The following is a 25,594-nucleotide window of genomic DNA, read 5'->3' as shown; positions in this document are numbered from 1 at the left end:
GAGGACACGCAGTCCTCTTTTATTGTCATTTAGTAATGCATGCATTAAGAAATGATACAATATTCCTCTGGTGTGATATCACAGAAACACAGGACAGCCCAAGACTGAAAAACTAACAAAACCACATAATTATAACATATAGTTACAACAGTGCAACAATACCATAACTTGATGAAGAACAGGCCATGGCACAGTAAAAAAGTTCAAAGTCTCTTGAAAGTCCCACATCTCACGCAGACGGGAGAAGGAAGAAAATTCTCCCCGCCATGCCCGACCACAGTCCGACTCTGAGTCGTCTGAAAACTTCAAGCTCCGATCAGCCCTCCAACACTGAGTACCAAGCACCATCTCTGCCGAACGTTTTGACCTCAGCCTTGGTCGCCAGCAGCAGGCAAAGCCGGGGATTTTGGCGCTTTCCCTCCGGAGATTCTCGATCGCACAGTAACAGCGGCAGCGAATCGGGCATTTCAGAAATTTCTCCAGATGTTCCTCTGCTTCTCACGTCTGTCTCCATCAAATCAGAATTGTGCACGGCCCCTACTTACAAATATGATATCATTTCACCAGAGAGCTGCATGCCTTGCATCGTGCCGCCATCTTCTCGTCCCGGAATGAGCTGTCAAGGAAAGTATTTGATGCGGGTACAATAACGACATTTGAGTAAGTAAATGGATATGAAAGGTTCAGAGGGATATGGCTCAAACATGGGCTCCTCCAATCTGAACAGGTGAGTGGGACGAAGGGATTATTTCCATACAGTACTACTATATGACTCTAAGAGCTTGAAGTCTTCTCCACAGGTAGTGAAATCAAGAGCAGTGAACAGGTGAGACCGTGTGATTTCTGCCTCACAGCGATACCACTGCTGCCACGGGAGACGTTAGCTCTATAGGGGAAAGTCCTTGAGTACAAGGCAGCTGGGATGGACCAAAAAATTGCTGCGAGAAAAAAGAATTAAATCTGCTGTAACCCAAACCGCTGCTGCAACTGTTCCTGCATCTCCTTAGATTGATTGCTGCAATCAATGCAACACCACAGTGAAAAACTGGACTAACTCAAGGTTAAAGGAACAGTAATAAACCGTCCAAAAGAATTTAATCCAACCAGCTTGTTCCCCTCAATTCCTTGCAGACCAATTATTTAGCATCACCAACTGGGGGCCTGATCTGAATAAATGAGATTTCGATCAAATAATGACTGCCTCTTTTGAAGATTTAAGGCTTACAAGGAGGGCGAGTCTGGCTGATATGAACACGGATGATGTGCACTCTGAAGGACATGTTGCTTTGATTTAAGCAGAACATTCTGTAGCAATAAATTTGGATGTGAACAGTTGTGATGGTGAAAATTAAGTCCACTGTTAGGTTACATTGCTTTCAATTTCGATCCAGGTCATAAAATGCAGCAGACAACCCACACTGGGAGAGGTTTTTATCCACCCTGACCTCTTTTCCTCCAGCATGTCACATTGATTTTACGGCAACTTATTGAGAGGTCTGGTTTGGCCCATAGGCTTGTTGTGAAAAACTCACGGCCACAGTCAAACGTTTATGAAAATCAACAAAGCCGCAAATGCTGGAAATGGGAAAATAAAGATCAGAAACTGTTGGAAAGAGTAGGCTGGTCAGGCAGCATCCGTGGAAAGAAAGAATTAATGTTTCAGGCCCGAGACCCTTTATCAGAACTGGGGAAGGGAGAGAGCAAGTTAGTCTCAGTTCCAAAGAAGTGGGATAGGGATGGGTCGGGCAAAAGGCCCTATCTCCAATAAAGTGAGATCAAGTGTGTATAAATGTGGCTGTTACAGGCAGATACAGTAATGTTACTAATAAAAGAGTCCTGTTAGTGTCAGTGTCAGACGTGCCCAGCAAGGCTGGCATCATAGACTGGACGGAATAGTTTATGTTATTGTAACATGACAATGAGAAATTGCTATAGGTGTAAAGACTCGCGGTGGGCGGGGGGGGGGGGGTTAGGTGTCTTTGAATTATTGCTTCCTTAAGTTCCTTAGTTCCTATTCCTGGCATCCACTCACACACTGATCCCATCCTTTTTTAAAAAGGTAACACATTCTTTAGACATAAATATCTAAATTCATGGTATTCTAAGTTGTCCCAGGCTGGAATGTTTTTCATTTATTTGTATCCAGGCTCCAAAATCATTCCAGGAGAAAATGAGAAGGGTGTGGCAACCTCAGCTTTCCTTGGGTTAATCCTTATACCATAAAGCTTAACTAGTCATTACAAAATGAGCTGTATTCCCATTTCCCAGTGTACAGAAACACCCTATCCACAGATCCTACCAAAGCTTCGGCTCTTGTGAAATATTCAGTTATAATTGCCTAAGGCTTCATACAAGCTCCAGGGTTTGTTGTAAAAACCAGTCAAAGTACTATCACGAAGAATAAAGATAAAATTATTTTGGCACTATTTATGTTTGTGGTACCAATATAAAGACTAGGGTGTATAAAAAGAGGAAGACAGTTTTTGAATAAAGGAAGGAACTATGAGAACCCAAAGCTGGAAATTCTGGTCACATGAATGTGGTATCACATCCCACATTTCAATCAGAATAATTATGGGCTTTAGCCTCCTTTTCCAAGGGAATCTGGCTAGCTGGCAATGTTATAAGTGCCTCTTGTATCTCACCAGCAGGCCGCATGGGTGAGCACAGGAACTATACTGTAAAATAAGGCTGCTGACTCCAAGTCAGACAAGAACTGGGAATTTGCATTTCCTCTAATGCTGCTGACCATCGGAGATATCCTTTCTAACACAACCAGCCATTCTCCTTTCAAGGTAACTATGACAGGGGCTGTGATGTGACTTTGACAAGATGGCACCAGTAACTGACAACTCTTTGCACGCAGTTCTGATGGGAATCACCAAATATTCCAGTTTAGGACCACTACAGCTGAAAGCCACAGCCACAGACATGGGTACTTCGCTAAGCAACATTGTTTTGAGACATCTAAAAAAATCTATCACTACTCAACAGATCCTGGACTACAGGCTCGAGCTCTGTGTCCAGTTCCCCTTTAAGAAAGCAAGAGTGCGGGCGCAAAGCCAGTCTGAGGTACAATTGAAACACAGAGGCTTTAGATTTCCACTGCTGACTACCCTGCTGGCGAATGTACAGTCCCTTGAAAATAAAATTGAAGACCTCAGAACAAGATTGCAGTATCAGAGTGATATTGGAGAAATAGCAAACCTAGCATTATCTTACAGTAATTCATGATTATTAAAAACAAATTCCTTTGTTAGGGCGTGGTTCTTTGCGTGGGCAGTGGTGGGTGGGTGAAGGTAATCCCAAAGTCCTATCACATCTGAAAATGTTATACCAAAGCTGCATCTCTAACTTTCAAAGGGATAATTTTCTAGCAAAGGGCATCCAGCTTCTGTATCAGGGAGCAGTGCCCAAGCATTGCTGATGGAGGAATGGAGGCAAAGAAGCTGTGGTGGGTTGTGGGTAGTACCATCAGGGGTACTAGCCTCCCCACCACCGAGGGCATCTTCAGTAGGTGTTGCCTCAAGAAGTACTGCATCCAGCACTCATGATCCTCACCATCCAGGACATGCCCTCTTCTAACTGCTACAATGGAAGATGGCGGCGTGACGCAGCACGCGTGGCCTCTCCAGTGAAATGATATCGTATTTGTTAAATAGGGGCCATGCACAATCCTGATTTGATGGAGACGGACGTGAGAAGCATGGAGGAACATCTGGAGAAACTTCTGAAATGCCCGGTTCGCTGCCCGCTGCTACTGTGCGATCGAGAATCTCCGGAGGGGAAGGCCCCAAATCCTCGGCTTTGCCTATTGCCTGTTGCCGGGGCCGGGGTCGAAGCGCTCGGCAGAGATGGTGCTCGGTGCTCGGTGTCGGAGGGCTGGTCGGAGGCTCGAAGTTTTCGGACGGACTCAGAGTCGGACTGTGGTCGGGTGCTTCCAGGATGCTGCATCGGCAAGTCTGCGGCGCTGGAAGTTCATGGCAGGGAGAGTTTCTCCCTTCTACTGTCTGCGTGAGATGTTGGGACTTTCGAGAGACCTTGAGGCATTTTTTACCGTGCCCATGGTCTGTTCTTCTATCAAATTACGGTATTGCTTTGCACTGTTGTAACTATATGTTATAATTATGTGGTTTTTGCCAGTTTTTCAGTCTTGGTCTGTCTTGTGTTTTGTGATATCACACTGGAGGAACATTGTATCATTTCTTAATGCATGCATTACTAAATGACAATAAAAGAGGACTGTGTGTCCTCATAATCTAATCTAATCAGGGTGGGAGGAGGTACAGCAACCTGAAGACACACACTCAACATTTCAGGAATAGCTTCTTCCTTCCACCATCAAGAGTTCTGAACGGCTCATGAAACCATGGACACTACCTCACCTTCTGCTGTCTTTTTGCAATACTTGTAATTATATTTTCTATATTTCTTACAGTAACTTTATATGTATTGCACTGTACTGTTGCCACAAAACAACTAATCTCATGATATACAGTATATTTATCACTTAAATATTGCAATATCCTTTAACTAACGTGATAGAATCTATGACAGGCTCTAACAGCAAATGTGGACGACTGAGACTAAGGCACTTAAGGGACAGGAACTCTCAGAGAATCAACAGTACAAACTGATTGGCTCCAACAAGGCTTTTGGAAAAAGATGTGCCCAGTAATTTCTCAACTAGAGAGAATTCTGTTGATTAAAAGCAGCAAAACATAACAATCTGAAACAACTCACACTAGATTACCACTGCTGGACTGAACAGCAAGTATATATTATTGAGAACCAGCAAACTGGTTATATAGGTTGAGGAAGATGTCAAGTAATTTCATTGGATTATATAGGAGGAAGGCATATCTGATGAGGGTGGCAACTATTTGTTTTAAGCCAAACGATTTTTAGCTACATTTTACCAACAGTCAGAGCACAATATTAAAGCCAATAAAGGCTTCAAAAAGGGAGACTCAAAGAAAAGTAAGAAAGTTCAGAAGTCACATACCACACCACACCTTGAGCAGGATGTCAATTTTTTCAAGAAATGGCTACAACAGAAAGACAGCTCATGAACTACAAGCAACAGAAGGCAACGACAGCTGATCAGATTAGCAGGTTACTTAATTTCAAGTGGACGGTTTGGTGATGTGAACAATGTACGACAGTGTCCATAAAACCATAAGATATAGGAGCAGAATTAGGCCATTTGGCCCACCGATTCTGCTCCATCATTTCATCATGACTGATCCATTTCCCACTCAGCCCCAATCTCCTGCACAAGGACTCCCAAGTCCTTTTGCACCTCAGATTTTTGAATTTTCTCCCCATTTAGAAAATAGTCTAACCTTTTTATTTCTTCTACTTAAGTGCATGACCATACACTTCCCAACACTGTATTCCATTTGCTACTCCTTTGCCCATTCCCCTAATCTATCCAAGTCCTTCTGCAGCCTCCCTGTTTCCTCAACCGGCCCTGCTCTTCCACCTATCTTCATATCGTCCACAGACATGGCCACAAAGCCAACAATTCCATTATCCAAATCATTGATATACAATCTAAAAACAAGCAGTCCCAACACCAACCTCTGCGGAACACCATTAGTCACCGGCAGCCAACCAGAAAAGGCTCCCTTTATTCCCACTCTTTGCTTCCTGCCAATCACCCACTGCTTTATCCGTACTAGTATCTTTCCTGTAATACCATGGGCTCTCAACTTGCTAAGCAACCTCACTTGTCAAATACTTTCTGAAAATCCAAGTTTTAGGTTTTACGAATTGTAATGGGTGCTTACATTCATCAGGTTTAATGTTCAACTAAACACTAGCAATTTACAATGACTTTCACTGTAAGGCTGATAATAGTACAACATCATGGATTCCAGAGGTGAGCTGGGAGCTCAGTTAGAGCCAAGGCTTGGTAGAAAGAAATATAAGATAATGGTTAAGAATACAACTCATAAATATACAGTATTCAGCTGAGAGGTAATTGACCTCAATTCCTCTTCTGTGCCAGTTCCCCATAGCCCTCAATTCCCTGCTCTTTCAAAGAGAGTGTATTGTTTGCCTGCGGGGTGAAAACAAATTGAAGCTACCTGTGCAGTTTTTTTTACTGTCTAATTTCCTCTAATATCGCAGTGTGTTACTGGGAGATGCTCTTTTCCAGGAGTAGCAGTGGACAAGGACCAATTGCAGGCACAAGAGATTCTGCAGATGTGGGCAACCTTATGCAACACACATGCAAGAAGATGGAGGAACTCAGTAAGTCAGGCAGCATCTGTGGAGGGGGATAAACAGCTGATGTTCTGAGCTGAGACTGTTCATAGGTGAATTAAGAGCACCTAAACCATGGCTTTAATACTCAAAACTATCCTGTTTTCATGTGTTTGTAATGTTTACTAATGTTGGAAAAACCTAGTGTTTAAAGAACAAAGCCCATGAAGCAATCTTTAATTGGCAATTTCTGTTGGGTTACCTAGCTAATATGCACCCATTCATCAGGTCAAATGGTTTCATTAGTTGCTTGAGAAGATCGTTATTGCAGTTAATAAGATACTTTTACTACAAATGAAATTATTTTGCATGAACTGCTGGTGGTTCAAGAGTTTCGAAGGAAAAGGAAGAAACTTCACTGCCTTTGCTCCCAGAATATCTGATCAGCATGTCGGCAAATTGCAACGGTCTGTGAAATGAATCCAGACCCATCGCGCATAAAGTCTTAACAAGTATGAAGCGATGGGGGCCAGGTTGGAGCGCTAAGGGTGGCAGTCTGACTTTGATGCCTCAGCCCACTGGAATGACAATAAACAGAAGGGCCTTACCGTGTGGGTTCTGTAGCTGTGCCATGGTTGCCATGAACGAACTCTGGGCGACGTGACCTTGGACTTGATGCATGATTGGCTGCTGGGGGTGGGCGTGAAGCTGCTGAGGAATTTGCACTGGCTGGAGAGTTGTCAGGCTGCTGCCCACGCTGTTAATGACCGGAACATTCTGAGCTTGAGTCGTGGCAAGACCTGAAAGCACAATTGAAAATATTTGCGTTAGGCAGTATTTTTTTTTAAACTGGTGCATTCCATAATGTTGAAACTGCGAGACACTTTAATAAGCCCTAATTCAACACATATTGTAGACAATCCAAGGGATTGTTTTGTGACAGGATCATTGAGTTTTCAGGATCCGCTGAGCTTGTTCCAAGGATTTGTAGTTTTCTGCATTTTTATCCAACCTTTGCTCTTCCCTCAGTCCATTTATATAGTAATTTACACACCATCAGGGAGCTATGCAGCAAAATGAACATAAACACAAGAGATTCTGCAGATGCTGGAAATCCAGAGTAACACTCACACAAAATGCTGGAGGAACTCCAGCAGGTCAAGCAGCGTCTTTACAGAGGAATAAAAAGTCCACATTTTGGGCCCAGCATTTCACCAGTGCTGACAGAGCATCTTGGCTCAAAACATCAAAGCAAACTGAACACTTCTGAAACAAGAGAAAGTCTACAGATGCTGGAAATCTGAGCAACACGCACAAAATGCCAGAGGAACTCAGCAGGCCAGGCAGCATCTATGGAAAAAAGTACAGTCGACGTTTCGGGCCAAAACCCCTCGTCAGGACTGGAGGAAAAAAGCTAAGGAGTAGATTTGAAAGGTGGGAGAAGGGGAGAGAGAAACACCAGGTGACAGGTGAAACTTGGAGGGGGTGGGATGAAGTAAAGAGCTAGGAAGTTGACAACGGTTCTGAATTGTGCAGACGGCACAGTGGCAGATCCCATAAACAATAAAGTGGCAATACACAGATCACCTGGTTTTCAGTGATGTTGGCTGACGACTAGATCTCTACCAACACACCAGGAGTGCTCTATTGCCTTTCTTACAGAGGGAGAAAACCGGTTCAACAGAATGTTGTTTGGATTGTAGGATAAGGAGAGATTGGATAGGCTGGTCTTGTTTTCCTCAGAGTGATGGAGGCCGAGAGGTACCCCTGATAGACAGTCAGAATCTTTGGTCCATGCCTGGAGTGCCAGAATCAAGAGAGCATTGGTTTAAGGTGAAAGGAAAGAGATTTAAAGAGGATCTTAGAGAGGAATGTTCTTTACACAGAGAGTGGTTGATACCTGGAATGCAATTCCAGAATGTGTAGTGGAGCCAGATATAATCATTACATTTAAGAAGCATTGAAACAGAGAGTTGAATAGGCGAGGCATGGAAAGATAAGGACCTAATACAGGCAGATGGATTAGCATAGATGGGCAAAATGGTCAGCACATATGTGATGGGCTGACAGGCTTATTCATAATTCCATAACTCTCACATTTCATCCCAGCGACAGCATTTCCAACAGTGCAACACTTCTTCAGCACAATGCTTACATATTTCCAAGAGGTATGAAAGCAACTTTGCCTTATATCTTGCCCTTCCCTAGTTGATCCTCAAATTGCTCCATCCATTGATACTTCTGCAGTATTAACAAAAGCTTTACCCCAAGATTTTACAGAGTTCCAGAAATGCATCGTAAATTGGGCTCAGGTCTCTGAATAGAACCCGTGCCCAAATCTTGCCTCGGAGCTGAGGGAGTCATAAACTGAGCCACAGCTGATATTAATCAAAGATTAATCACAGGATTTAAATAAAAGACCATGAATTAAAGTTGTGCTAAGCTCTTTCCTTTTCGTTATATTCAAGTGCGTTTTCAAATTAGTTAATTTTGTTTGCATTCACCACACTACTTGGTTCAACAGCAGCTGTTTTCTTGTAACCATCAGATTCTTGACCTGAGCTGAACACCAACCCTAGCTCATCAACGGAACACCACTGAACACCGTTTTCACTACCATGGACTCGTCTCTGGTTGTGTCTTTTTTTTGCACTAAGGTCTTATTTTGCACAGCTCTTCCTCTCTCCCTCTCCGCACTGTCTTGTATAATGTGTCTATAATTTAGCTATATTTTATATTGTGTTGTCTGTGCCTATAGCTGCTGCAAGCGAGTTTTTTCAATGTACCTGTATAATACTTCATACTTGTGCACATGACAGCAAACTGGACTTGGCTGTTTATAAGTCTACTCCACACATTCATCATTCCTGCCGAGACAAGAAATCTCCTGGTTGCCTGTTCTTAAGTGACCTCTTATTCGTTTGAACCCAAACCCAAATGAACGCGAACACCACAACAGTGGAAATCTGAGGTAGAAACAAAATATGATTAATGGAAGGTCGCCAATACATTTGTGGTGGCATGATAGTGTAGCAGTTGGCATAATGCCATTACAGAGCCAGTGATGCAGGTTCAGGAGTTTGTACGTTCTCTGTGTGGGTTTCCTCCAGGTGCTCCAGTTTCCTCCCACATTCCAAAGTAGCACAGGTTAGTAGGGTCATTGGTCACATGTCTGTAACTGGGTAGTGTGGGCTTATTGGACTGAAAGGGCACCTCTACAGTAAATCAATAAATTCTCTCTCGGTAGGAGATGCCTGAGCATTTCTAGCAGTTCTGGTTTATTTACTTCTGAACACATAACCTCATGCTCACGTAACTCTGTGATTAGCCTACACTGGTTGACAGGATTTATCCTGTCCTTTTGGTTAATGAACAGCACTGTCACAGGACTTACTAAAAGTGGAGGGAGAAACAAAACACGGTCAGTGATGATGAAAATTTGCATGATCATCCACCCCCGTAGATGCTACGGAGGGGAAGGGAAGAGGAGGGGGAGGGCAGAGCACAGAAGAATGCTCCCACAGTGACAATGACAGACTACTAGGTGGTTTTTCTTATCCAAAGTCACTACCCTGATTTAGGGGTATGAATACACTTAATGGCCACTTTATTAGGTACATCTGTACACCTGTTTGTTAATGCAAATATCTAATTAGCCAATCATGTGGCAGCGACACAATGCATTAAAGTATGCAGACATGGTCAAGAGGTTCAATTGTGAATTCAGGCCAAACATTAAAATGGGGAAGAAATGTGATCTGAGTAACTTTGGCCATAGGATGATTGTTGGTGCCAGACAGGGTGGTTTGAGTGTCTCAGAAACTGCTGATCTCCTGGGATTTTTTACGCACAATAGTCTCTAGAGATTAGAGAATGATGCAAAAAAAAACCCAAAAAATAAATAAACATCCAGAGTGGCATTTCCGTGGGAGAAACACTTCGTTAATCAGAGAGGTCAGAGGAGAATGGCCAGATTTATTCCAGATGACAAAAAGGCATGAGTAACTCAAAATATGTTTTGTAACCACAAAACTTTTTAAACTAATTGAAAGTAAAACAAAGGAGTCCAAAATGATGCGAGTCTTAGTTTGTTTTACTTTAAGCAAAGACTGCACATATCATGATGATGTCTGCAATTCACTGATTTTTACAGAAATCCATAATTAATTGTTTAAACAAACAAAGAATGCTTAATCAACAACATATTTACAAGATTACTCAACTATGACTGAAATATTAAGTACACAGTACTCCTCCCTGCTTGGCTATAAACTCCAACTCAATAGAGAATGCACCTCAACTATATACACAGAGTATTATATAATACAACTACTACTGTATATACAGACATCCTCAGCATTGTAAATCTTAAGTTGTCACCATTCAGGCCTAAAGACTTAATCACTGTGGAGACAAGAGGAATTCTCCAGATGCTGGAAATTCAAGCAACACACATAAAAGTTGCTGGTGAACACAGCAGGCCAGGCAGCATCTCTAGGAAGAGGTACAGTCGACGTTTCAGGCCGAGACCCTTCGTCAGGACTAACTGAAAGAAGAGCTAGTAAGAGGTTTGAAAGTGGGAGGGGGAGGGGGAGATCCGAAATGATAGGAGAAGACAGGAGGGGGAGGGATGGAGCCAAGAGCTGAACAGGTGATTGGCAAAAGGGATATGAGAGGATCGTGGGACAGGAGGCCCAGGGAGAAAGAAAGGGGGGAGGGGGGGAAAACCCAGAGGCTTTTTTTAACTCTTGGGGAATAACTCTTTCCTGACAAGGAGGATAACTTTGCTTGGCAGGAGACTTGCGGCAGTGAAACAATCTCAGGTTCTGAGGCCTCCTCCATGATTGTTATAGAAATTGACTCTGGTACTGCAGGAAGTGGTTCTGACTGCCCTGGACACCTTCCCTTGCTTTCTTTTGTCGTCTTCTAGTTAGTGCATCTTCATCTTAGTTCACTGGAGTATTGCCTTATTAAATCTCTGTTCACTTCTGGTTTAAGCAATATTACTTGTCTATTGTTAGTTTTTACATTTAAATCGCAAGGCTAGCCAGTCCTGTGTCACTCTCATCATCATCAGATTTTTCATCAATTGCACGCAGATTAGTGCTCTTTTTTGAAATTGCGACTTGACTTTTTATCTATTTCTCTTCTCTGTGCAGTTCTATTTATATTTGTCTGATCAACATGCTCCTTGTATGTGACCTGCTTTGTTGTATTTTCTGAAAGTTTCACCTTTAAACCTGTATTGGTCTGGTGTATGTGAGTCCCTACTGCAATAGTAACGCAATTTGTTTGGCCAGGTCAGATTCTGCTTAGATGTTGAAATTTGTTTTACACATTCACATTTGATTCCTGACTGCAATTCAATTGCATTTCTGTCTGCTGTTTCTATTGAGACAGCAATTTCAACTGCTCTTTTAAATGTAAGTTTTACTTCACTTAGGTGTCGATTTTGAATGCTTTCTTGTAACATTCCACAAACGAAATGATCTCTCAGTGCGTCATTAAGCCCATTACTGAACTGACAATGCTTAGAGAATCTCTTCATTTCAGCCATATATGCTGAAATGGAGTCCTCTTTCTTTTGATTCCACTAATGAAACCTAAAATGTTCAACATTCAACAATTATTTCACTTCTAAATGCTCCTGGATTACTGTCACAATATTCAGCAAAACTCATTTCAGCTGGTTTGGTTGAAACAGTCAAACTCCTAAGTAAACTGTGTGCCTTTAAATCCAATATTCTGGGCAAAACTGATACTTGTTTCTTATTGACTATTCCATTTGCTTTAAAATACTGCTCAATGTACTGTATGTACAAAATCCAGTTGTCTGATGTGAAAAGAATGGTGTCAATCTTTTTGAATGCAGCCAACCATCTCTGCTGTTTTTTTACAATTATTATCAGCTGGTACTCTCTGTTTATGAACCTGTGAATTCATACATTTTCTGCCTTTTTGTTTAAACTCGATCATGTCTTCCCTTCTGAAAAATGCGTGCTGAACTTTCACAGGTAGGTAGTCATCTCGGGTTTGTTTTAAAAATGTCTCATTGCCACTGTTATGTTTTGTTATTCCCAAACATTAAACTGATTAAAAGGAAAACAAAGGAGTCCAAAATGATGTGAGTCTTAGTTCATTTTACTTTAAGTGAGGCGGGCACATATCACATGGTAATGTTACGAGGTACGCAATTCACCTATTTTTATATATAACCCATAATGAATTATATAAACAAATCAAGAATGCTTAAGCAGTAACATATTTACAAAATTACTCAGGTCTTTCTGAAATATTAAATACACAACACAAATAACCACACATTACAGCAGTGGTGTGCAGAAGGGCATCTCTGAAGACACAACATGTTGAAGTGGATAGGCTACAGCAGCACAAGACCATGAACATGTATTCAGTGGCCACTTTATTAGGTACGTTGTGTACCTAATAAAGTGGCCACTGCATGTATTTTTGCTTTGGACAGGCACGATATCACACTTCAAAGTCAGCTGTGTTTGTCTTTTCCACTGCATTGAATGAAAAATAGTTCCTCTTCCTCCTTAATGCCTGCACACTCAGGCAAGTCATCACTGGACATTAGTAAAATAGTAATTAAACTTTTAATTCAAGAGCACTCATTGATCGAAATCCTTGTTGGAATGTAATTATGCTCATCTTGCATTCAGCAAAGACAGCACTTTAGTGGACAAGGTTTCATTCACATACTTCAAGGCAGCACCAAAGCTTTACTTCTCCCTTGCCCCCGATTACCTCCTTATGAAGGGGCTGCTTCACTACAGATGCAGGGGTCCATAGGCACCAACTGCACTCTTTTGCTCCTTTCAGTTGCCCTCCCACCCCTTGCACCCACCCACACTGATAGTTTCACCTGAGAAGGCTCTGATGCATTGGCAGTGGGAGTGATTAAGGTGTAATCAGAGCAATATCACATTGTCAGCAACAATTACATGAACCCTGTGTTTCAGCCCAACTGTAGGACTCTGTTCACAACTTAAAGCTCAGTGTAGAGAAGCTGTGGGGTTAATTTCCATTCTACGCACTCAGAAACAAAATTTAGGCTGGCACCTCAGAAACACCGCTGTTCCTTCTGCCCTCTCAAATGAATTTAAAACATTTCATTACACTATTTTGAATGGAGATCCTCCTAATTTTCTGATTATTATTTATCCTTCAATGAACTGTACTGAAACAGAGGATAAGAACATTTGTATCATTGGTATCAGTGGGCAGTATTTGTGTGCAAATTAGATGACGTGGTTCACTACACTATCACAGTGTCTACACTCCAAAAGTTCTCTAATGGCTGTAGTGCATTTACTAACATCATGAAGGTGCTACAATACGACAAGACATCACAGCAAATTTAGGCCATTCAGCCCATTGAGTCTGCTCCAACATTTGATCAACTTCATTCTCCCCATAACACTCTTACCAGTCAAGAGCCTCTCAACACCTGCTTGAAACATAACCAATGACTTCACCCCCACAGCCGTCCATGGCAATGAACCTCCCTCTGGCTAAAGAAATTCCGCCTCATCTCTGTTTTAAAGGGAAGTTCTTCTATTCCGAGGAATAAGTAAAAATTCTTGGACAAGTCTTAATAATATCAACTTCTCAGCGAAGACCAGGCATTTGAGTCAATGGTACACTGGAATGCTATTTCTTTGAATGAGAATTTTTGAATGAAATGTCTTGAACAAACTGTTGCAAAATCCATCACTTTTTTTTATTGTATTAGATGAGCACGTAACATTTGCCTTTACACATTTTTGGATGACTTTAGCAAAAATCCAGTTGTGGCCTGTGAGACGTTCAGACCACAGCACTGCAATGGTATGAACATCACTGCAGCCACTGTATTTGCCAACTATGGGTGGTTAAGAATGTCTGGGTTTTGAGGTCTCTCCAGCTTCTACTGAATATTCCAGTACTTTTTCTTTGTCCTACATGCTACTCTAAGGCCATATCTGCTTGAAATAGTAACAGGGTTAAAATGAAAGGCTCATCCCTTATCAGAATAAGCCTCCTTACACCTTGACCAAAGATGAGGGTGCATCAACAACATCTGAGAGATCAGACTATACTGTACACAAAGCTTCTGCCATTTTTTTGTAGTTAATAACCGTCATTACACGTCAAAGTACGTCCGTGGAGAGTTTGTAATGTTCACTCGAGATATTCAAGGAAATAGAATATCCCAGCATCCCTGATGGGATATTACAGCTGCTACACCATCTCTGTGCTGACATTATGCATGGCACAATGGCGCAGCCAATCAAGTTATTATCTCCAAATTCCGGAGACCTGGGTTCAACCCTGACCTCTGACACTGTTCAGGTGGAGCTTACCCACGTTCTCCCTGTGACTAGACGCGTTCCTCTGGGTGTTTCAGTTCCCTCCCACACCTCAGAAACATAGGTTAATCTGTCACTATAAATTTCCCCAAAACTGTAGAAGAATAGTAGGCTGAGATTGTGACAAAAAAAAATGGGCTTAATATAGGCTCAGTGTAGAATTATTGGTGGCAACTTGGAGAGCCTTAGTGACAGGCGATATCCCAACCACTGACACCATGCAGGATCTCTGTGGCTACTTACCAATTACCAGTGCAGAAGCTCCTCCGTTTGCTAGTGCAGGCGAGAGACAGGCTGAGTCACTGGGTGTAATGGCCATAACACTCGGTAAGGAAGCCATGATGAGGTTCTGGGTCTGCTGGGCTACAGTCGGCGGGTTGTGTTGCAAGCCATGGAGGGCGGTCAGCGTGCTGACAGGGGGGAGTGTTCCTCCCGAGGCAGCTATCTGTGAAAGGAAATGCACCGGGTTAGGAAGAAGAGGCATAGCGAGAGATATTGCATGTTGGCGTGAGGCACCCCAGCCACACCCAGGGCTGGAAAAAACCTCTAGATTGAATCTCAGAAAGCTGAATTGTGTTCTGACTTATTTCAGCAATTTAATTAAATTGAGTTAAAGCTTCCCTGGTGCCAGATTTGAAGGGACACAGTTAGGAGACAGTGAAAGCAATAAAATGTCAACTGCTGTCAATGTAAAATTACAAAGGGGCTGTGCAGAAAACGGCTGAGCTCTGACACTTTTTGTTATGTAAAATAATTCGCCAAGGAACACAGGAAACTTAACAAATGTCCCTGTCAGATAGAGTGGAGAGATTGATAGGAAAATGATTTTTAAGTTTTGAAATAAAATCAGATTGTTATTGTCTGTGGTGTTGTTATGTTGGTACAAGTGCTTTTTGAAAGCAAATGCTGTGTTAATTTCCTCGTACAACCCTGCATTTCTGAGGACGCAGTGTGTCTTGGGAACAATCATAAGGACAGAAGTCATTGTAGTACAGTATTCATAGAAACACAGAAAACCTACAGCACAATATAGGCCCTTCGGCCCACAAGGTTGTGCCGAACATGTCCTTACCTTAGAACTACCTAGCCTTACCCACAGCCCTCTATTTTTCTAAGCTCCATGGATTCATCCAGGCGTCTCTTAAAAGACCCTATCGTTTCCGCCTCCTCTACCACCACTGGCAGCCCATTCCACGCTCTCACCACTCTCTGTGTAAAAAAACCTACCCCTGACATCTCCTCTGTACCTACTTCCAAACACCTTAAAACTATGCCCTCTCCCGTTAGCAATTTCAGCCCTGGGGAAAAGCCTCTGACTATCCACATGAGCAGTACCTCTCATCATCTTATACACCTCTGTCAGGTCACCTCTCATCCTCCACCGCTCCAAGGAGAAAAGGCCGCGTTCACTCAACCTATTCTCATAAGGCATGCTCCCCAATCCAGGCAACATCCTTGTAAATCTCCTCTGCATCTATTCAATGAAGAGTTTGTTAAATTTATTGGAAAAAAGCTGCAGAGGGCTGTAAACTCAGTCAGCTCCTCATGGACACCAGCCTCCCCACCATCGACGAGATATTCAAAAGGCGATGCCCCAAGAAGCCATCACTTAGGACCCTCCCCACCAGATATTAGCGACTGCAACTTGAACGTGAAAGTTTATCAAAGACACAAGAGAGACTGCAGCTGCTGTAAATCTGGATTAACCACACACAAAATGATGGAGGAAATCATCAGGCCAGGCAGCATCAACGGAGGTTAAAAGAACAATCAACATCTTGTGCCGAGACCCTTTGTCAGAACTGGTAAGGAAGGGGATTGAAGCCAAAATAAAAGGGTAGGGGGAAGGGGAGGAGGAGGAGCACAAGCTGGCAGGTGATGGGTGAACCCTGGTGGCAGGGGAAGGCAGTAGGGTGGCGGATGGAGAGAAAAGGAAATAATGTGAGTAGCTGGGAGTTGATAGTTTGTAGAAGATATACATTAATACCTGGAACATAGAACAATATAACCACATGATGTTGTGCTGACCTAATTAAACTACTAATAAAAGTCTACTAAGCTAATCCCTTCCAAATCCCTCCATTTTCTTCATATCTGTGTGTCCATCTAAGAGCCCCTTAAATGCCTCTATCATGCCTGACACCACGGCCACCACGGGCTGTGCATTCCAGTTCCCCAGCACTCTCAGTCTAACAAACTACATTACTCGTCTTCTTTGAATTTATGAGGCAATTTCTTTTTTAACACAGGGGTGGGTGTCTGGAACATACTGCCAGGCGAAATGGTGGCAGGAAACACGAAAGCATTAAGACAGACACATGAACAGGCAAGGAATGGAGGGATACGGACCATGTGCAGGTAGATAGAATTAGTTTAAATGGGCACCATAGAGTATTACAGCACAGAAACAGGCCTTTTGGCCCATCTAGTCTGTGCCAAACTATTATTCTGCCTAGTCCCATTGACCTGCAATAGAGTCATAGAATACTGCAGCACAGAAAGAGTTGGCGTCATGGTCGCCATTAACATCTTGGGCTGAAGCGTTCTTTGTGAAAAAGGAACAAGCTCCAGAGGCAAAGCAGATTCCCTGTTGGGGTAGGGAAGAGGGGGAACACATTCTTGTGGGAATCTCAACTATTTCGCCACCGTTTGTCATTCAACAAATCCAGTGAATGTGAACTCATCGGAACAGGCCGTGCGCACTGAGGCGAGTGCAGAAGTCAATGAGAATTCAGATCATCCTTGTTTTCACTGCTCTCACCAGAGCGCTCGGCCGTGGGTACGAGTGAACAGTTTTCATAAATCAATGTACTGGTTGACACAGGTGTACCTGTCAACACGATAAGTGATGAACTTTTAATTGTCTTCATTCACTGACGATATCTCCTCGCAACAGTTTGATGCTTCTGACAATTCTGGAAACATTTTCATTGCAAATGACTTTCATATCCAAGGGTACCAACATGCTACACAAGGTAATCTCAAGCAACTTTGATTCTTTTCTTAGTTTTGACATGGTGTCATGATGATCATGTTATAGAATTCCCGTGCTCTGTGATTAAAACTGGTCCTGCTAGTCACAAAGAAAGAGTCCCAAGTCACAGAAATGCACCTAGAGTTATACCAGTGTGAACGTGCCAGCAAAAATGACGACAAATAACAAACTTTAAAAAGTAACAAGACAAGATGTTTTCTTACTTTCCCAGTACTGACGAAGGATTATTAACTCTTTTTTTTCTCCCTTTCTACAGATGCTGCATAACCTGCTGAGTGATTCTGGCATTTTTGATGTCAAATCTCCAGCATCTACAGTCTTTTGATTTCCAAAATGTTTTGTCTCTGTGTCTAACAGCAAATCAATCACAAAAACTGATAATTGGTCACGGAGGATGCATCTTCTACTGGTGTCACACACATACTCTGCAAGATTTGAACAAGCTCATGATCGGGTTTCAAGCTAAGTTAATGCCATTTGCTAATGTTTGGCCCAGATCTCCCTTAAACCTTCCACAGATCTCCTTAATCAGACCACATTTGGAGTTTTGTGAGTAGTTTTCTAACTATACATAACAAAGGAAGTGCTGGTGTTGGAGACAACCCAGAGGGAGTTCACAACAATGATCCTAGGAATGAAAGTGTTAACAAACAATGTTAACCCTTTCTTTGAATTTGATGGCTCTGGGCTCATACTCACTGGTATTTAGAACAATGAGGGGAGTTAGCATTGAAACCTACTGAATATTGATAGCGCCAGATTGAGTGGATGTTGAGAGGATCTTTCCAATCGTGGGTGAGTCTAGGACCAGAAGGCAGAACCTCGGAGTACAAGGACATCCCCTTACAATAGGGGCAAGAAAGAATTTTTTTTGCTACAGGGTGGTAAATCTGTGGAATTCACTGCCACAAATGGGTGTGGAGTCTAAGTTATTGGGTATATTTAAACCAGAGGCTGAGAGGGTCTTGATTTGTAAGGTCATCAAAAGTTAAGTGAAAAAGGCAGGAGAATGTGGTTGAAAGGAAAAATAAATCAGCCGTGATAAAATGCAGAGCAGGCACGATGGGCCAAATGGCCAAATTCTGCTCTTTCTTACGGTTACATGTTGTAATCGCAATTGCTAATAGAGTTCATGGCAAGCAGTCCTCATCACGGCCACCAAGGAATTATGAAAACCAATCAGTATTTAAGGCAGAAGGCACAGCTTCCAGGAGTAGATTGAACACAAAAATCACACAGCAATGGTGTCAAATTTACAAGCGTTGATGTACAGTAAATATCAGAACTTCCAAAGGGTCATGATTTAACATTAGCAAAGATATGGTCAAACAGCAAGGAAAAGGGCTCTTTTATCTGCAGGGTCTGCAGCAACCTAATTATACTAATCCTACTCTAATTCTACTTTATTCTGCCCACATCCCTTCAACCCTCCCCCAGCTCATCCCTGCCTCCCGCCCCAGACTGTACCCCTCACCATGCTCAGGGCAATTTCCAGCGGCCAGAGAACTTCTGGAATGTGGAGCACCCAGAAGCAGCAATGCAGTCAGGGTGACAACGTGCAAACTCCACACGGACGGCACCCAAGGTTAAGGGCAAACCTGGGCCGGTGCACCTGTGAGGCAGCAGTACTACCTGCCGCTGAAGGCCTGTCCCAGGTTTGGAGGGCTGCCCGTGTGCTGGTGACCAGGAGTTAGTCTGGGAGGGCGGTGTGTAGCTTTGTTACCTATTGTGTTCTGCATTGTGGGTATACCATGTTGGCGCCAAAATGTGAGGCGATGCTTGCAGGCTGCCCCCAGCTCATCGCTACGTGTGTTGCTGTTGACGTAAATGACACCTTTTACTGTATGTTTCAATGTACACGTGATAGATAAATCTGAATCTGAAAGGAATGAAGTGGATTAGGAGGGCAGTTTACGACCACCTTCCCAAGGGCAAAAGTCTGTGAAGCCCATTTCCATACAATAAATACACTCAGTGGCCTCTTTACACCTGTAACCATATAACCATAGAACAATTACAGCACGGAAACAGGCCATCTCGGCTCTTCTAGTCTGTGCCGAACTCTTACTCTCACCTAGTCCCACCGACCTGCACTCAGCCCATAATCCTCCATTCCTTTCCTGTCCATATATCTATCCAATTTAACTTTAAATGACAACATCGAACCTGCCTCAACCACTTCTGCTGGAAGCTCGTTCCACACAGCTACCACTCTCTGAGTAAAGAAGTTCCCCCTCATGTTACCCCTAAACTTTTGCCCTTTAACTCTCAACTCATGTCGTCTTGTTTGAATCTCCCCTACACATCAACTCTATCTATCCCCCTCATAATTTAAAATACCTCTATCAAGTCCCCCCTCAACCTTCTACGCTCCAAAGAATAAAGACCCAACTTGTTCAGCCTTTCTCTGTAACTTAGGAGATGAAACCCAGGTAACATTCTAGTAAATTTTCTCTGTACTCTCTCAATTTTGTTGACATCCTTCCTGTAATTCGGCGACCAGAAGTATACACAATACTCCAAATTTGGCCTTACCAATGCCTTGTACAATTTCAACATTACATCCCAACTCCTATACTCAATGCTCTGATTTATAAAGGCCAGCATACCAAAAACTTTCTTCACCACCCTATCCCCATGAGATTCCACCTTCAGGGAACAATGCACCATTATTCCTAGATCCCTCTGTTCTACAGCATTCTTCAATGCCCTACCTTTAGACCTGCTCATTAATGCAAATCATCCCCAACTGATCACACCCCAGTGTGTAGATTATGATTGCATTTGTGGACAGTCAGAGGCTGGATTCAGGTCATTGCTATCTCATGCACTGAATCAGAGAATCAGGCCTCCCACTCCAATATCTATCAGGCCATAAGGCTTAGGCCATTCAGCCCATCAAGTCTGCTCCACCAATCTCCTTCCCTCTCAATCCCATTCTCTTGCCTTCTCTCCATAATCTTTGATGCCCTCACTAATCAAGAACCTGTCATCCTCCACTTAAGTATACTCAATGATTTTGCCCCCACAGCCATCTGTGGCAATGAATTCCACAGATTCACCACCTTCTGTCTAAAGAAATTTTTCCTCATCTCTGTTCTAAAGGGGCATCCTTATCTTCAGAGGCTTTGCCCTCTGGTCCTGGACTCTCCCACTGTTGGAACCATCCTCTTCACATCCACTCCATCCAGGTTTCAATGAGATTCCCAAACTTCTAAACTTCGGCGAGTGCAGGACCAGAGCCATCCTCATACATTAACCCCTCCACCACTGGGATCATTTTCATAAATTTACTCTGGACCCTCTCCAATGCCAGCATTGATAAGGACCCAAAGAAGAGTCTTAGATAGGGTCCCAAAACTGCTCACAACACACAAACACACAAATAGAAACACTCCCTGGCGGAGGAAGAGAGTGCACCCACATACACACACATGCACACACACTCCCTGGTGGTCTGAGACTCTGGGGGAATGGCTTTAATTGCACCTTACTGCCACATAGATAGATAGATAGATAGATAGATAGATAGATAGATATACTTTATTAATCCCAAGGGAAACTTGGTTTCGTTACAGCTGCACCAACCAAGAATAGAGCATAGATATAGCAATACAAAAAACCCCAACAATCAAACAACAAAATGCAAAACTATGCCAGATGGAAAATTAGTCCAGGACCAGTCTATCTGTGTAGGTTCCTCAACCAGAGGTGTCATGAGTCACAGGCACAGGTTCGGTCCCTGTTGTCGGACAGCCAGCCTTTGACACAGTGGGAAGGAAGAGAGAGCCATAAGGCCACACAAGACGAATGCACCAGAGCAGTTGCTCTGAGGTCCATGCTCAACGAGCTGTATTTCATCCCTCACTCTTCATCAGTCGGATTTTGAGCTAAGCCTCCACGTGTGACACAGAATGTAACACCTCGACCCTGAGGGCAGACTGAGATCTTCGAAAAGCCATGAAGCCTGCTCTCTTTCCACAAAGGATATGCGGTTGCTTTCTTTGGCAGTACCTGCATCCTTAACTCACTCCCTATGTGCACACACAACTGACTAATGGTGCTAATATCAGCTACTGCAGCCAAGACATAAACACTCAAAGCCACAGGCGAGGCAGTGTGTGCCCTAGAGTGGGGCTGAAGCAGGGGAGTGAGCACCACTGGCTCCCCTGTGGAAGGGTTCGCAGTGAACGGTGACTGTAGGCAGCACTCTGTGAGCCTGCCTTCTTCTGCCAGTCTGTCACCATCTCTCCGCTCGCACCCAACTTGCCGTCCACCTCCCAGCCACAGGGCGTCCCAGCATCGCGGACACTGCGTGGAACTGTACCTTTCCCTGAAGACGCTGGGCAAAGGTCCACCAGCAATACTACGGAAAGTTTCACTTCAGCCAAAACCAGCAGAAGTAGCACACAGGCAGTCAAATCGCTGACTTATCCAAGGAGCCCTTCCCGCTCGTCCACTCTGAGAGTACTGGCGTTGAAGTACGCAGTTTACACGGTAGCTCTCCTGAATCTGGGGAGCATCCTTTACTAGGTGACTGGAAATGTGTTGTTTTTCACCAGCAGTACAGTGCAAGACATAAAAAGTACTCCGCGTTACAATTAGAGAAGAGATAAATAAACAGCCAGGTGTTGTTCGTGGACCATTCAGAAATCTGATGGCAGAGGGGAAGAAGCTGTTCCAAGACTATCCAGTGTGTGTCTTTGTTCTCCTGTACCATCTCTGATGGTAGTAAGAAGAAGAGGGCATGTCCCAGATGCTATGAGTCCCATTCTGACCCTTCACTTCCTCTCACCTGCCTATTTCTTTCCCTTGGGTCCCCTCCTCCTTGCCTTTCTCCTACTATCCACTCTCCTCTCCTATCAGATTCTTTCTTAGATTATAAGACCATAAGATGTAGGAGCAGAATTAGTCCATCTGGCTCGATCCTTTCTTTTTCTCCTCCTCAATTCCAGTTCCCAGCCTTTTCCCTGAACCTTTGATGCCAAATCCAATCAAGAACCTATCAATCTCTGCCTTAAATACACCCAACGACCTGGCCTCTACAGCTGCATATGGCAACAAATTCCACAAATTCACCACCCTCTGGGCTGAAGAAATTTCTCCTCAACTATGCTTTGAATGGGCACCCCTCTATCCTGAGGCTGTGCCCTCTTGTCCTAGAACCTCCCACCATGGGAAACATCCTTTCCGCATCTACTCTGTCTAGGCCTTTCAACATTCGAAAGGTTTCAATGAGATCCCCCCTCAACCTTCTGAATTCCAGCAAGTACAGACCCAGAGCCATCAAATATATGATAACCCTCCTTGTGATAATCATCCTTGTGAACCTCCTCTGGACCCTCTCCAATGCCAGCATATCTTTCTTAGATGAGGAGACCAAAAATGTTCACAATACTCAAGGTGAGGCCAGTGCCTTATAAAGCCTCAGCATCACGTCCTTCCTCTTGTATTCTAGACCTCTTGAAATGAATGTTAACATGGCATTAACCTTCCTCACCACCGATACAACTTGCCAGTTAAGTTTTAGGTTATTCTGCACAAGGACTCCCAAGTCCCTCTGCATTTCAGATTCCTGGATTTTCTCCCCGTTTAGAAAATAGTCCGCACATTTATTTCTACTACCAAAGTGCATAATCATGCATTATCCAACATTGTATTTCATTTGCCACTTTCTTGCCCATTCTAATCTGTCCAAATCCTTCTGCATCCTACCTGTTCCCTCAATACTACTTGCCCCTCCACCAATCTTCATATCATCTTCAAACTTGGCAACAAAGCCATCTATTCCATCATCCAAGTCATTTATTTACAGCATAAAATGAAGTGATCCTAACACTGACCCCTGTAGAACACCACTAGTCACTGGCAGCCAACCAGAAAAGGATCCTTTTATTCCCACTCGCTGCCTCTTACCGATCAAAGGCTTTCTGAAAGTCCAAATATACACCTACTACATCCCCTTTATCCATCCTACTTGTAATCTCCTCAAAGAATTCCAACAGGTTCATCAGGCAGGATTTTCCCTGAAAGAAACCGTGCTGACTTTGGCCCATCTTGTCCTGTGCCACCACGTACTCCATCACCTCATCCTTAACAATTGACTCTAACTTTCCATCCACTGAGGTCAGGCTAACTAGTCCATAATTTCCTTTCTGCTGCCTTCCTCCTTTCTTGAAGAGTGGAGTGACATTTGCAATTTTCCAGTCCTCTGACACCAGGCCAGAGTCCAATGATTTTTGGAAGATCGTTTCTAATGCCACCACAATCTCTAATGCTACCTCTTTCAGAACCCTAGGGTGTAGTTCCTCTGGTCCAGGTGACTTATGTACCTTCATGTCTTTCAGCTTTTTGAGCACCTTCTCTCTTGTAACAGTAACTGCACTCATTTTCCTTCTTTCACACACTACAACATCAGGCACACTGCAAGTGTCCTCCACAGTGAAGACTGATGCAAAATATTCATTCAGTTCATCAGCCATTTCTTTGTCCCCCATTATTAATTCTCCTGCCTCATTTTCTAGCGGTCCTATATCCACTCTTATTTCTCTTTTATTTTTATCATACTTGGAAAATCTTTCACTATCCACTTTGACATTCTTCTCCTGCCCTTGACCTTTCCCACCCACCTAGCTTCACCTATCACCTTCTTGCCAGCCTTCTCCCCCTCCGCCCCACCTCTTTATTCAGGCATCTTCCCCCTCCCTTTCCAGTCCTGATGAAGGGTCTCAGCCTAAATCATCGGTTGACTGTTTACTCTTTTCCTTTGATGCTGCCTGGCCTGCTGGGTTCCTCCAGCACTGTGTGTGTGTGTGTGTGTGTGTGTGTGTGTGTGTGTGTGTGTGTGTGTGTGTGTGTGTGTCTGTGTGTCTGTGTGTGTCTGTGTGTGTCTGTGTGTGTTGCCTTAGTGACGGAAGGTGAGCCGTGCTTTGAGTAGTAGTGGGGTCTGTGCAGTCCGAAGGTGGAGAGGCCCAAACCCTCAGGTAAATATTTCATTTCTCTACTCCTGCCATTATCCAACTGGTGCTGGCCTTCTTTAGAAAGACACAGAATTCAGCAGAAGCAAAATCTGCTGTGAACGAAGAGCAAGTCCCAGATCTAAATGCAAAAATAAATATAATATAAATGCATAATAGGCCCAGGCACAGTTTGGATGCTTGATCCAAAATGATGTCACAGAAGGGATAGGTGGGCAGGCTCCAATTGCCAGAGTCCTAACTCACCTTGGATCACAGTAAAATGGTGGCACAAATGCACACATCCTGAAAGATAAACAGATGGCATATGATACTGAAATTTGCTGTGGGAAACAGTATGCTTAGAAATGGATGTGCTGAAAGGATTGTAAAGCAGTAAATCATTATTCCACTGACTGAAGAGTCAGTTGCCACCAAACGTTGCATACTTCTGTCTGAAGGTGTATGGCCCGGTCCCCCACCTCAGGTGTTGGGCCTGAAATTAGAATGTGAGGACCGAGCTTGGCTCAGAGACTTCTCTCACTGGCTATTTATTCTGCGTTAAACAGATTTCCAGGTATATAACAAAGAGAAAAGGCATCATTATTTGAACACATGTCCGAGCAGCAATTTTTATGTGGAGTGCTTAGATCTAAGAGCATTGTGTGCAACATTAAAGATGAGGGTTGGAGATGATTGTGGGCGGGCTTGATATGAGGGAGAAGGTGAGCAGCACTTTGAGTAGTTGTGGGGTCACAGGTGGAGAGACTCAAACATTCAGATGTGTATTGCATTGCTCTACTCCTGCCATTATCCAGCCCCATGAGATTAAGACCATCCATCCATTATTAAGGACCCAGGACATGCCCTCTTCTCGTTGCTACCATCAAGGAGGAGGTACAAGAGCCTGAAGACATGCACTCGGTGTTTTTTTTAGATTATGAAGACACGCAATCCTCTTTTATTGTCATTTAGTAATGCATGCATTAAGAAATGATACAATATTTCCTCCGGTGTGATATCACAAAACACAGGACAGACCAAGACTGAAAAAAACT

General features: G+C 43.4%; 1 protein-coding gene across 2 annotated transcripts in view; it reads right to left on the bottom strand.

The window, feature by feature from the left end:
- LOC134338526 (hepatocyte nuclear factor 1-alpha-like) overlaps nucleotides 1–25,594 on the bottom strand; it is a 228,235-nt gene that overhangs the window by 66,395 nt on the left and 136,246 nt on the right. For both annotated transcript variants that reach the window (XM_063034416.1, XM_063034415.1), the window contains exons 6-7: nucleotides 14,829–15,030; nucleotides 6,819–7,010 (exon numbers count right to left, since the gene is read on the bottom strand). In XM_063034416.1, the coding sequence (XP_062890486.1) occupies nucleotides 6,819–7,010; nucleotides 14,829–15,030 (394 nt within the window). The remainder of the gene's footprint in view (nucleotides 1–6,818; nucleotides 7,011–14,828; nucleotides 15,031–25,594) is intronic.

Source organism: Mobula hypostoma, chromosome 27 (assembly GCF_963921235.1).
Source record: "Mobula hypostoma chromosome 27, sMobHyp1.1, whole genome shotgun sequence".
Classification (NCBI taxonomy): domain Eukaryota; kingdom Metazoa; phylum Chordata; class Chondrichthyes; order Myliobatiformes; family Myliobatidae; genus Mobula; species Mobula hypostoma.
Note: the sequence above shows the minus strand (reverse complement) of the source record. Positions and strands in the feature narration are given on the sequence as shown.